At 44.7% G+C, this 15031-nt stretch overlaps 1 protein-coding gene across 2 annotated transcripts in view; it reads right to left on the minus strand.

Moving 5' to 3' along the window:
* The window catches only part of LOC106560677 (uncharacterized), a 33666-nt gene that overhangs the window by 16858 nt on the left and 1777 nt on the right, over positions 1-15031 (minus strand). The window contains exons 2-5 of one of the 2 annotated variants that reach the window (XM_014123784.3): positions 7474-7560; positions 2437-2514; positions 1929-1997; positions 1169-1414 (exon numbers count right to left, since the gene is read on the minus strand). In XM_014123784.3, coding sequence (XP_013979259.1) covers positions 1169-1414; positions 1929-1997; positions 2437-2514; positions 7474-7560 — 480 coding nt within the window. The remainder of the gene's footprint in view (positions 1-1168; positions 1415-1928; positions 1998-2436; positions 2515-7473; positions 7561-15031) is intronic. The other variant, XM_082957114.1, reaches the window with a different exon arrangement.

A 15031-nucleotide genomic window follows, 5' to 3' on the forward strand; every position in this document is an offset into this window, starting at 1 on the left:
ATATATATACTTTTTTTTATTTTTTATTCTACAATGTAGAAAATAGTAAAAATTAAGGAAAAGCCTTGAATGAGTAGGTGTGTCCATACTTTTGACCGGTACTGTGTGTGTGCGTGTGTGTGTGTGTGTGTGTGTTATATATATATCACACACACACACACACACACACACACACACACACACACACACACACAGTACCGGTCAAAAGTATGGACACACCTACTCATTCAAGGCTTTTCCTTAATTTTTACTATTTTCTACATTGTAGAATAATAGTGAAGACATCAAAACTATGAAATAACACATGGAATCATGTAGTAGCCAAAAAAGTGTTAAACAAATAAAAATGTATTTTATTTTTGAGAGTCTTCAAAGTAGACAGCGTTGCACAGTGCTGGCATTCTGTCAACCAGCTTCATGAGGTAGTCACCTGGAATGCATTTCAATTAACAAGTGTGCCTTGTTAAAAGTTCATTTGTGGAATTTCTTTCCTACTTAATGCGTTTGAGCCAATCAGTTGTGTTGTGGTAACAGAAGATAGCCCTATTTGGTAAAAGACCAAGTCCATATTATAGCAAGAACAGCTCAAATAAGCAAAGAGAAATGACAGTCCAGCACTACTTTAAGACATGAAGTTCAGTCAATCCGGAAAATATCAAGAACTTTTTTCAAGTGCAGTCACAAAAAACATGAAGCACTATGATGAAACTGGCTCTTATGAGCACCGCCACAGGAAAGGAAGACCCAGAGTTTCCTCTGCTGCAGAGGATAAATTCATTAGGTTTTAACTGCACCTTAGATTGCAGCCCAAATAAATGCTTCACAGAGTTCAAGTAACAGACACCAACTGATCAGAGGATTGCCCAAACTTTTGATTGGTGCTGTATGTGTGTGTGTTTTATTGTCACATACACAAGATAGGTGCAGTGAAGCGTGATCTTTTACAGGGTCAGCCATGGTAATATGGAGCAAATTAGGGTTAAGTGCCTTGCTCAATGGTACATCAACCTGATTTTTTTGCCTTTCGGTTACTGGCTCTAACCACTAGACTACCTGCCGCCCTGAAATGTTACCACTTGTCTGAATTTTCCTTGTTTTACTATCCTTGTGAGTACTTCTGATCCCCACAAGGATAGTAAAACCAAAAGCACCCACACACTTAGCAGACCTTGTTGATACTGGGCAGTAGGGATCCTTCAGTGGGTGTGGCTGGGACCTCAAAGGTGGCAGGCGTCTCTTCCTCGCTCAGCGACCGAGGGAGGGGTGCCCTGCTGACTGGGGAGGTGGGGGTTACCGTAGTAACAGGAGGGGTGGGGGAGCAGGGGGAGGTGGGGGTGAAGGAGGGGGGCAACAGTCTCAGCCCAGGGCTCTTAGGAGAGGGCAGGAGGGAACAGGGGGATAACGCCAGGTTAGCCTGGAGAGAGAGAGAGAGGGTGGGGAGAGAGGGAGAGAGAGCGCAAGGAAGAAAGAGAGAGAAAGACAGGGAGAGAGAGAGATAGTTATTGCAATGTTATTACATACTAAGATTCAGAGAGCATAGCAGGCATTTTGTGTGGGCTGTCCTCAGTGACACTGACTGGATGTTGAAGTGTGAGACACTCAGTCAGGAAATGGCTGCTCTCTCTTATTATCAACCTGTGAGACTTTACTGTAACTGATCCTCTCCATCTGACCTCCCTTCTCTTTCCTCTCTCTGCATGCACCTGCACTGCTCACTGGCATACAACAGGGAGCGGCCTTGAATGTACTGTATGTGTATATATAGCCTGTGATTGCATAGATTGCTCCTGATCTATTACACTGTACATGTTTTTGTGTTCCATGTATCATCATGTATGGTACAGCAAGAGCTTATCACTCTCCAAATCAACACGCACACAGATGCAGACAAGTACTTACACACACACACACACACACACCATGCTCACCTGCAGTTTCTCAATAAGAGCAGAGTTCCTTTTGGTTTTGGCAGGATGCAGAGACGGTGAGATGGGTTTCTGAAACACAAGTGAGAAAAACACACATGCGCACACACACACACACACACACACACACACACACACACACACACACACACACACACACACACACACACACACACACACACACACACACACACACACACACACACACACACACACACACACACACACACACACACACACACACACTTCATCACGGCATGCTTCTCTGTCTCGTCCTATATATTAACCTTATCTCAGTCTGTATTAGATACCAGGTTTAGGGTCAACTCTATTTCAACCCTAGTAGTCTTCATTCAGTGATACTAAGATACAGAACTGCACAAAACACAGCACTACCCCTCACACACACATGTACACACAGACATCAAAAGGGACATGGCATTATAGAACTGTACAACACACAATTGTCAAACAGTCCCCTCAAACACTCACAGCCACACACTCCTCTCACCTCCTCGTCCACCTGTCCCTGTGCTGTGGTCTTGGGGAGCTGTAGGGTTCGAGGGGGGCGTCTCCTAACAGGCTTACTCTGGAAGAGAAACCAACACCAAGAGGCTACTCAAACTATACCAACAGCCATAATACAATTACACATAGCACAGCACTTGCATGGCACTAGCATAGCATAGTAATCACATAATACTAACACACGCACACAGATCAAGAGACACAAGACCAGAGGCTACTAAACCAACACTGTGCCATGAACACAATGGGCCTACTAACAACATAACATACACTGAAACGTCAACATAACAGAAGACAACAGAACAACACAACTAGAACCGCTACAGACATGCAGACATACAAATCTGATACTACAACACTCACACATGCCACTGGCCAACAAGACAAACGTTCATTTTAGAGATAAACAAAAACGATCATAGTGTACTGTCACTGACATGACTCAGAGGCACACAACACAAATATCCTGTTGGGGATAGGGGGCAGTATTGACACGGCTGGATAAAAAACGTACCCGATTTAATCTGGTTACTACTCCTGCCCAGTAACTAGAATATGCATATAATTATTGGCTTTGGATAGAAAACACCCTAAAGTTTCTAAAACTGTTTGAATGGTGTCTGTGAGTATAACAGAACTCATATGGCAGGCAAAAACCTGAGAAGATTTCATGCAGGAAGTGGCCTGTCTGACAAGGTGTCGTTCTTCTTGTCTCTGTTTATTGAAGAGTGAGGATCTTAGCTGTACCGTGACACTTCCTACGGCTGCCATAGGCTCTCAGAAGGCGGCAAAATGCTGAATCGTGGCTTTGCAGGCTCTGGCTGAAACAAAGTAGCGCGTTTGGGTAGTGGCTGTTTACAGTACTGTGAGACTCAGGCTCGTGCCCGCGTCGACCGAAAGCTTTGTTTTCTTTCCTGTTTAGCTAAATGGAGATTCCCGGTCGGAATATTATCGCTTTTTTACGAGAAAAATGGCATAAAAATGGATTTTAAACAGCGGTTGACATGCTTCGAAGTACGGTAATGGAATATTTAGATTTTTTTTGTCACGAATTGCGCCATGCGCACGACCCTGATTTACCATTTCGGATAGTTTCTGGAACGCACGAACAAAACGCCGCTATTCGGATATAACGATGGATTATTTTGGACCAAACCAAAATTTGTTATTGAAGTAGCAGTCCTGGGAGTGCATTCTGACGAAGACAACAAAAGGTAATCAAACTTTTGTAATAGTAAATCTGATATTGGTGAGTGCTAAACTTGCCGGGTGTCTAAATAGCTAGCCAGTGATGGCTGGGCTATGTACTTAGAATATTGCAAAATGTGCTTTCACCAAAAAGCTATTTTAAAATCGGACATATCGAGTGCATAGAGGAGTTCTGTATCTATAATTCTTAAAATAATTGTTATGCTTTTTGTGAACGTTTATCGTGAGTAATTTAGTAAACTGTTAGTAAATTCCCCGGAAGTTTGCAGGGGGTATGCTAGTTCTGAACGTCACATGCAAATGTAAAAAGCTGTTTTTTGATATAAATATGAACTTGATTGAACAAAACATGCATGTATTGTATAACATAATGTCCTAGGGTTGTCATCTGATGAAGATCATCAAAGGTTAGTGCTGCATTTAGCTGTCTTCTGGGTTTTTGTGACATTATATGCTAGCTTGAAAAATGGGTGTCTGATTATTTCTGGCTTGGTACTCTGCTGACATAATCTAATGTTTTGCTTTCGTTGTAAAGCCTTTTTGAAATCGGACAGTGTGGTTAGATTAACGAGAGTCTTGTCTTTAAATAGCTGTAAAATAGTCATATGTTTGAGAAATTGAAGTAATAGCATTTCTAAGGTATTTGAAAATCGCGCCACGGGATTCAACTGGCTGTTGCGTAGGTGGGACGAATTCGTCCCGCCTAGCCCAGAGAGGATATACTGCTCCAAAAAATAAAGGGAACACTAAAATAACACATCCTAAATCTGAATGAATGAAATAATCTTATTAAATACTTTTTTCTTTACATAGTTGAATGTGCTGACAACAAAATCACACAAAAATAATCAATGGAAATCCAATTTATCAACCCATGGAGGTCTGGATTTGGAGTCACACTCAAAATTAAAGTGGAAAACCACACTACAGGCTGATCCAACTTTGATGTAATGTCCTTAAAACAAGTCAAAATGAGGCTCAGTAGTGTGTGTGGCCTCCACGTGCCTGTATGACCTCCCTACAATGCCTGGGCATGCTCCTGATGAGGTGGCGGATGGTCTCCTGAGGGAACTCCTCCCAGACCTGGACTAAAGTATCCGCCAACTCCTGGACAGTCTGTGGTGCAACGTGGTGTTGGTGGATGGAGCGAGACATGATGTCCCAGATGTGCTCAATTGCATTCAGGTTTGGGGAATGAGCGGGCCAGTCCATAGCATCAATGCCTTCCTCTTGCAGGAACTGCTGACACACTCCAGCCACATGAGGTCTAGCATTGTCTTGCATTAGGAGGAACCCAGGGCCAACCGCACCAGCATATGGTCTCACAAGGGGTCTGAGGATCTCATCTCGGTACCTTATGGCAGTCAGGCTACCTCTGGCGAGCACATGGAGGGCTGTGCGGCCCCCCAAAGAAATGCCACCCCACACCATGACTGACCCACTGCCAAACCGGTCATGCTGGAGGATGTTGCAGGCAGCAGAACGTTCTCCACGGCATCTCCAGACTCTGTCACGTCTGTCACATGTGCTCAGTGTGAACCTGCTTCATCTGTGAAGAGCACAGGGCGCCAGTGGCGAATTTGCCAATCTTGGTGTTCTCTGGCAAATGCCAAATGTCCTGCACGGTGTTGGGCTGTAAGCACAACCCCCACCTGTGGACATCGGGCCCTCATACCACCCTCATGGAGTCTGTTTCTGACCGTTTGAGCAGACACATGCACATTTGAGGCCTGCTGGAGGTCATTTTGCAGGGCTCTGGCAGTGCTCCTCCTGCTCCTCCTTGCACAAAGGCGGAGGTAGCGGTCCTGCTGCTGGGTTGTTGCCCTCTTACGGCCTCCTCCACGTCTCCTGATGTACTGGCCTGTCTCCTGGTAGCGCCTCCATGCTCTGGACACTACGCTGACAGACACAGCAAACCGTCTTGCCACAGCTCGCATTGACGTGCCATCCTGGATGAGCTGCACTACCTGAGCCACTTGTGTGGGTTGTAGACTCCGTCTCATGCTACCACTAGAGTGAAAGCACCGCCAGCATTCAAAAGTGACAAAAATATCAGCCAGGAAGCATAAGAACTGAGAAGTGGTCTGTGGTCACCACCTGCCAAACCACTCCTTTATTGGGGTGTCTTGCTAATTGCCTATAATTTCCACCTGTTGTCTATTCCATTTGCACAACAGCATGTGAAATTTATTGTCAATCAGTGTTGCTTCCTAAGTGGACAGTTTGATTTCACAGAATTGTGATTGACTTGGAGTTACATTGTGTTGTTTAAGTGTTCAGTTAAAAGTTTGGACACACCTACTCATTCAAGGGTTTTTCTTTATTTTTACTATTTTCTACATTGTAGAATAATAGTGAAGACATCAAAACAATGAAATAACACATATGGAATCATGTAGTAACCAAAAAAGTGTTAAACAAATCAAAATATATGTTATATTTGAGATTCTTCAAAGTAGCCATCCTTTGCATTGACGACAGCTTTGCACACTCTTGGCATTCTCTTAACCAGCTTCACCTGGAATGCTTTTCCATCAGTTTTGAAGGAGTTCCCACATATGCTGAGCACTTGTTGGCTGCTTTTCCTTCACTCTGCGGTCCAAATCATCCCAAACCATATCAATTGGGTTGAGGTTGGGTGATTGTGGAGGCCAGGTCATCTGATACAGCACTCCATCACTCTCCTTCTTGGTGAAATAGCCCTTACACAGCCTGGAGGTGTGTTGGGTCATTGTCCTGTTGAAAAACAAATGATAGTCCCACTAAGCGCAAACGATATGGGATGGCGTATCACTGCAGCATGCCGTGGTAAAGGGAACTGAATGTACTCAACTGAAATGTGTCTTCTGCATTTAACCCAACCCCTCTGAATCAGTAAGTGTGCCTTGAATTCTAAATAAATCACTGACAGTGTCAACAGCAAAGCACCCCCACACCATCACACCTCCTCCTCCATGCTTCACGGTGGGAACCACACATGCTGAGATAATCCGTTCACCTACTCTGTGTCTCACGAAGACACGGCGGTTGGAACCAAAAATCTCAAATTTGGACTCATCAGACTAAAGGACAGATTTCCGTCGGTCTAATGCGTTTTGCAGCAATTTGACCATGAAGGCCTGATTCACGCAGTCTCCTCTGAACAGTTGATGTTGAGATGTGTCTGTTACTTGAACTCTATGAAGCATTTATTGATGCTGCAATTTCTAAGGCTGGTAACTCTAATGAACTTATCCTCTGCAGCAGAGGTAACTCTGGGTCTTCCTTTCCTTTGGCGGTCCTCATGAGAGCCAGTTTCATCATAGCACTTGATGGATTTTGTGACTGCACTTGAAGAAACTTTAAAAGTTCTTGAAATTTTTCAGAATGTAGAAAATAGTAAAAATTAAGAAAAACCCTTGAATGAGTAGGTGTGTCCAAACTTTTGACTGGTACTATACATTTCATGAATGAGTGTTAACGACCGGGTGTGTGTTTAAGATCTATTTGGTCAAACAGAAATAAACACATAAAAACATCAATGAGGAGCTAATATTATTATACTGACACATTACAGTGCCCATCATTACATCAATGAATGTGGTTGTGTATTTTAAAGCAGGGCTGACACTGTGTTCACACAGAGGCACAGATATTCATAGAACCACTTCCTGCACCTCACTTCCTGTGTGTAACTTCATGTTTCACTTATCTGTGTTTTAACACGTGTAGTTGCTTCAGTACTATCTATCTGAGTGTCAGCGAGAGAAAGAAGAGAAGAGAAAAGAGAGCAAAAAGAGAGAGAGAGAAAAGGAAGTTATAATGACCTCACCCCATCAGTTCCCATTGGGATGGGAGGGGCATGAGCTTTGAACTTTCCAGCCAGCTCCGCCACTGACTTCTTAGGCGGGGCGTCGTCCTGAAACACAGGAAGTACAATATGGCTTAGTACTGCTGACACACACACAGATGAGGTGAGGTCATTGATTTGGGGGAAGCTGGGGGGGATATTGGACAGGGAATGCTTCCCAAATGGTACTCTATTCCATAAATGTTCAAATCAAATCAGATATTATTGGTCACATACACGTTTAGCAGATGTTATTTTGGGTGTAGCGAAACACTTGTGTTTCTAGCTCCAACAGTGCAGTAATATCTAACCATTCACAACTACACACAATACACACAAACCTAAAAGTAAAATAATGGAATTAAGGAATATTTTAGTATTAGGATGAGCAATGTCGGAGTGGTATAGAATAAAATACAGTAGAATAGAATACAGTATATACATATGAGATGAGCAAAGCAAAAGTATGTAAACATTATTAAAGTGACTAGTGTTCCATTATTAAAATGGCCAGTGATTTCAAGTCTATATATATAGGGCAGCAGCCTCTAAGGTGCAGGGTTATGGAACCGGGTGGAAGCCCCCTGGTGATGGCTTTTTAACAGTCTGATGGCCTTGAGATAGAAGCTGTTTTTCAGTCTTTCGGTCCCAGCTTTGATGCACCTGTACTGACCTCACCTTCTGGATGGTAATGTGGTGGACAGGCAGCGTTTCGGGTGGTTGTTGTCCTTGATTATCATTTTGGCCTTCCTGTGACATCGGGTGCTGTAGGTGTCCTGGAGGGCAGGTAGTTTGCCCCCGGTGATGCATTGGGCAGACTGAACCACCTTCTGGAAAGCCCTGCGGTTGCGGGCGTTGCAGTTGCCGTACTAGGCGGTGATGCAGCCCGACACAAAGCTCTTAATTGTGCACCTGTAAAAGTTTGTGAGGCTTTTAGGTGCAAAGCCACATTTCTTCAGCCTCTTGAGGTTGAAGAGGCGCTGTTGCGCCTTCTTCACCACACTGTCTGTGTGGGTGGACCATTTCAGTTTGTCAGTGATATGTACGCTGAGGAACTTGAAGTTTTCCATCTTGTCCCCTGCGGTCCCGTCGATGTGGATAGGTGCGCGCTACCTCTGCTGTTTCCCGAAGTCCATGATCAGCTCCTTTGTTTTCTCAACATCGGGAAGTGTGCAGTGCGATGGCGATTGCATCGTCTATGGATCTATTGGGGCGGTAAGCAAATTGAAGAGGGTCTAGGGTGTCAGGTAAGGTGGAGGTGATATGATCCTTAACTAGTCTCTCAAAGCACCTCATGATGACTGAAGCGAGTGCTACGGGGCAATAGTCATTTAGTTCAGTTACCTTTGCTTTATTGGGTACAGGAACAATGGTGGACATCTTGAAGCAAGTGGGGACAGTAGACTGGGATAGGGAGAAATTGAATATGTCCGTAAACACTCCAGCCAGCTGGCCTGCACATGCTCTGAGGATGCGGCTAGGGATGCCGTCTGGGCCGGCAGCCTTGCGAGGGTTAACACGCTTAAATGTCTAACTCACATCAGCCACGGAGAAGGAGAGCCTACAGTCCTTGGTAGTGGGCCACGTTAGTGGCACTGTGTTATCCTCAAAGCGGGCGAAGGTGTTCTAGCTTGTCCGGAAGCAAGACGTTGGTGTCCGCGACGTCAGTATAGAAACAAAATGAAGGCACAATTGAACGGCTCAGACACGAGACGTATGTGACGTTTTGCCTGTTGATTGCCTTACGAAGGGAATAACTACACTGTTTCTATTCGGCCATATTCCCAGTCACCTTGCCATGGTTAAATGTGATGGTTTGCGCTTTCAGTTTTGCGCGAATGCTGCCATCTATACACAGTTTCTGGTTAGGGTTGGTGTTAATAGTCTGTGTATTTGTCGATGTTATTCTCAGAGGCTAGCCGGAACATATCCCGCGTGATCAAAACAATCTTGAAGCGTGGATTCCGATTGGTCAAACCAGCGTTGAATATTCCTTAGCACGGGTACTTCCTGTTTGAGTTTCTACCTATAGGAAGGGAGGAGCAAATTGGAGTCGTGATCAGATTAGCAGGGAGGTCCTTGTAGGCATTTCGAAAAGTTGATTAGCCCTGGTCCAATGTTTTCTCAGAGTGAGTGCTAGTCAATGTGTTGGTAGAACTTCAGTAGTGTTTTTCTTAAATTTGCTTTGTTAAAATCGCCAGCTACAATAAATGCGGCATCAGGATATGTGGTTTCCAGTTTGCATAAAGTCCAATGACGTTCTTTGAGGGCTGTTGTGGTGTCGGTTTGAGGGGGAATATACACAGCTGTCACTATAAGCAAAGAGTATTCTCTTGGGAGGTAATACTGTCGGCATTTGATTGTGATGTATTCTACGTTGAGTGAACAAAAAGACTTGAGTTTCTGTATGTTATCACAATCACACCATGAGTAGTTAATCATAAAACATACACCGATGTACTGAGAACCCAGCTGGCTGTATGGACGGAGACAGTATATCCTGAGAGAGCCATGTTTCCATGAAACAGAGTACGTTACAATCCCTGATGTCTCTCTGGAAGGAGATTCTTGCCCTGAGCTTGTCTACTTCCAGAGACTGAACATTAGCAAGTAATATACTCGGAAGCGGTGGGTGGTGTGCACGCCTCCTGAGTCGGACTAGAAGTCTACTCCGAATACCTCTTCTCCGCTAGCAGTGTTTTGGATCAGCCTCTGGAATCAGTTGTCACGGTTGTCGAAAGGAGGAGACCAAAGTGCAGTGTGTGTGTCGTTCCACATTTTATTTATACTGTGAAAGTATGCAATACATAAATAAACTGAATGACAAAACAACAAACCGTGACGCAGAGGTGAAACATACACTACTCAAAATTAATCTCCCACAAACCCAGGTGGGACAAACAACAACTTAAATATGACCTCCAATTAGAGACAATGATGACCAGCTGCCTTTAATTGAAGATCATCCCAAACAAAGTCCAACATAGAAATACGAAACTAGAACAACCCAATATAGAAATACAAAACTAGAACATAACCACATAGAAAAAACTAAACTAGAAAACCCCCCTGTCACGCCCTGACCTACTCTACCATAGAAAATAACAGCTTACTATGATCAGGACGTGACATCAGTTAAATTGCCTTTGGGGATACGAACAAAGGATCCAATTCGGGAAAGTCGTAAAAGTTATTTCCGGCTGTATGTAGTAACACAAAAAAAATCCTGGGTTAATAGAGTAAGAATTAACACACACAAAAAACAAATACTGCAAAGTTGCTTAGGCGCTAGAAGCAGAGCTGCACTATCTGTCGGCGCCGTCTAGTGGGCATGAGCCCTGGTTAAAGGTAGCACACAAGGTAGGGAATAATGTGGCATTTGGAACACAACTTCCCCAATACTCAACCATACTGACACAACGGTACATTTACATTTATATTTTAGTCATTTAACAGACGTTCTTATCCAGAGCGACTTACAGTAGTGAGTGCAAACATTTTCGTACTTTTTCGTACTTTTCCAATTTTCCACAACAGGAAATGACCTCACACCCTCAGAATGGCTAGGGAAGGATATAGGGGGGGAATACAGCAAGGAGCATGATTAAAAGAAAACCGAGAGATGGATATAGAAATCGAACGAACAGTTGGATGTGTTTGCCTGTCTGCCATTATGTCTGTCTCTCTCCCGCTCGTCTCTCTGTATCCTGTGACCTCACCACACTTACATTTGCCACTCCCCTTTCCTTCTAGCTCTGGAACAGTCAGATTACACAGGTTACACACAAATCTCCTCTCTCTCTCTATCTCTCTCTCTATCTCTCTCTATCTCTCTCTCTCTCTCTCTCTCTCTCTCTCCTCTCTCTCTCTCTCTCTCTCTCTCTCTCTCTCTCTCTCTCTCTCTCTCTCTCTCTCTCTCTCTCTCTCTCTCTCTCTCTCTCTCTCTCTCTCTCTCTCTCTCTCTCTCTCTCTCTGGGCTACCCAGTTTTCCTAGCAAGTTTGTAGCTTTCCTCAATGCTCCTGTAAATCTAACATAGAGATAGATGAGAACCATTCTGTGTCTTATGGTAAGTAATTCTGCCATATACTGTGGCTCTTTCTACAGTCTAAGTATGACCTCACCCTGCTCTCTCTCTCACTAGGGCAAGACCCAGTTAGATCATGACTATGTCCCAAAAGGGCCTTGGTCAAAATCTGTGCACTATAAAGGGAATAGGGTGCCATTTGGGACAGAGCCCATTCCCCTCCCTCCATCCAGAGCTGAGGTCATATCCCCCCCCCGCTCTCAGCTGCTTTCCCCTTCTCTGGTCAACAAGCACTTCCCTCTCTAGATATCCCCACTGCCCACTCAAGAGAGAGTGAAGAGAGGAATAGGGAAGACAGAGAGTATTGACAATATTGATTATTATTTTTATAATGTTAATATTGGAAATCTCCAAAGTAAGCTTTGGCAATATGTACATTCTTACATCATGCCAATATAGTAAATGTAATTTAATTGAATTGAGAAAGAGAGAGAGAGTGCAACCCGTGTGTCTGTCTGTGGGTGGGTGGCTGGGGACCCGGGGACTTGGGACTGGAGGACATTACATAAAGTGGCAGTGAATAAGGTAAATGACAGGCTGGTGAAAGAGAGAAAGCACTGGCCTGAGAGATCTACTAGGGAGAGGGAGAGAGAGCGAGAGAGAGAGAGAGAATGAGAGGGAGAAAGATGAGAGATATCAATAACAGATTGAGAGTCTGCTGCCTTGACCATAAACAACCCTTACCCTCTAACCCTTACTCTGTGGTGTTTACAGATCTGAAGAAATGGGATAGGTGTGAGCAATATGTGACAATAAAGCCTAAGTGGGGCCATCACTATATTACTTAGGCCCCAGACCCCCTGTCCCCACACCCAGATGCCTGGCCCCCTTGGACCTGGACCTGAACCCAGACCCTCAAACCCAGACCCCCTGTCCTCAGACCCAGATGCCTGGCCCCCCGGACCTGGACCTGGACCCAGACCCTCATACCCAGACCCCCTGTCCTCAGACCCAGATGCCTGGATCCCCAGACCTGGACCCTCAAACCCAGACCCCCTTTCCCCTGACCCAGATGCCTGGCCCCCGCGGACCTGGAACTGGACCCAGACCCTCAAACCCAGACCCCCTGTCCTCAGACCCAGATGCCTGGATCCCCGGACCTGGACCCTCAAACCCAGACCCCCTTTCCCCTGACCCAGATGCCTGGCCCCCCGGACCTGGACCCAGACCCTCAAACCCAGACCCCCTTTCCCCTGACCCAGATGCCTGGCCCCCCGGACCTGGACCTGGACCCAGACCCTCAAACCCAGACCCTCAAACCCAGACTCCTTGTCCCCAGACCCAGATGCCTGGCCCCCCGGACCTGGACCTGGACCCAGACCCTCAAACCCAGACCCCTTGTCCCCAGACCCAGATGCCTGGCCCTGGACCTGGACCCAGACCCTCAAACCCAGACCCCACCAGGCTCTGCTTTATGGACACATCCTGAAAGGATGGATTGGATGCCAGGCATTTTTTCAACAGTTTCACTTATTCCCATGGAATTCTCTCTGGTGGTAAAAGTTTATATGAGGAAAAATGGGATGGCCCTTCTTAATGAGGTGCGTTGTTTAGGAGAGAGAGGGAGAGAGACCAGAGTTGTTGACAGTTCCAATGCTCCATTCAGGCCTGCTTCTACAGTACAAGACCTTTCTTCCTGTTTAATAAGTCCAGTTAACACATACACTCAGTATTTGGGACCCATGCAAGCAACCCACAAACCTAGGGTTGCCACTGCCAGTACTATGCTCCACATACAGTGCCTTCAGAAAGTATTCATACCCCTTGACTTAAATCTCTCAGAGCTTTCCACACCTGGATTGTGCAACATTTGCCCATTATTCTTTTCAAAATTCTTCAAGCTCTGTCAAATTGGTTGTTGATCATTGCTAGACAACTATTTTCAGATCTTGCCATAGATTTTCAAGTAGATTTAATTCAAAACTGTAACTCAGCCACTCAGAAACATTTACAGTCTTCTCGGTAAGGAACTACAGTGTAGATTTGGCCTTGTGTTTTAGGTTATTGTCCTGCTGAAAGGTGAATTCATCTCCCAGTGTCTGGTGGAAATCAGACTAAACCAGGATTTTGTCTGTGCTTAAGTCCATTCTATTTATTTTTATCTTGAAAAGCTCCCCAGTCCTTAACGACTACAAGCATGTTATGGCATAACATGATGCAGTCACCACTATGCTTTAAAATATGGAGAGTGGTAATCAGTAAGGTGTTGTATTGGATTTGACCCAAACATAACACTTAATTAATTAGTTAATTGCTCTTAGAGATTTACCCAGAAAGACTCACAGCTGTAATCACTGCCTAAGCTGCTTCTGCAAAGTATTGACTCAGGGGTGTGAATACTTATTTAAATTAGATATTTCTGTACTTAATTTTCATCTTTTGGAATATTTGTATTTGTAGCTTCCTCCTTTTCACTCTGCCAATTAGGTTAGTATTGTGGAGAAACTGTTGTTGTTCATCCATCCTCCGTTTTCTCCTATCACAGCCATTAAACACTGTAACTGTTTAAAAGTCACCATTGGCCTCATATTGAAATCCCTGAGTGGTTTCCTTCCTCTCCAGCAACTGAGTTAGGAAGGAAGCCTGTATCTTTGAAGTAACTGGGTGTATTGATACACCATCCAAAGTGTAATGTCCTGTCTTGACACATAATCATTGACACATAATCTAAATTTAATCAATTTTAAATTCAGGCTGTAACACAACAAAATGTGTTAGGCACTGTAGACTGTGTGTGTGTGTGTGTGTGTGTGTGTGTGTGTGTGTGTGTGTGTGTGTGTGTGTGTGTGTGTGTGTGTGTGTGTGTGTGTGTGTGTGTGTGTGTGTGTGTGTGTGTGTGTGTGTGTGTGTGTGTGTGTGTGTATGTTTAAGCATCACAAAGACATTCTTTGTCAGTGTGTGAATGAGACCACTAGCATGAGCATGATTCTATTAGTGGTGCTGAGAGAGAAAGAGAGAGAGAGAGAGAGAGAGAGAGGCCTATCGGATAGAATGGAACCGTCAGATTACACAAATTACAATCTGACTGTTCCATTCTGTCAGATAGACACCTCTCTCTCTCATGACATCATCATCTGGCTCTGCTTATGTGTGGTGGATATGAGGTGTTGGCAGAGACTAAACATTAAGCTCAGACAGCTTCCCAAATACACTCCGAACACACACACACTTTCAGTAAGACCATACCCAGATCTTTACTGTCCTTTACTCCCCTTCCTCTCTTACTCTCCCTCTTCCTCTGTCCCTCTTTCCTTTCTCTCTTTCTCCCCCTCTGTCTTGTATCTCCTTGTCCTTCATTATCTGCACTCACTTGAGGCAGCAGCGGCCTACACACACACACGGCTGTTGAAGTGGAGTTGATACACACTCCTCTAAATTGAAGGACTCACATTGCTGGCATTCAGCAGATAATGAAATCACATAGCCCGGAGGCCAGGCGCACGTAGGCGTACACA

Source organism: Salmo salar, chromosome 10 (assembly GCF_965601325.2).
Source record: "Salmo salar chromosome 10, fSalSal1, whole genome shotgun sequence".
Taxonomy (NCBI): domain Eukaryota; kingdom Metazoa; phylum Chordata; class Actinopteri; order Salmoniformes; family Salmonidae; genus Salmo; species Salmo salar.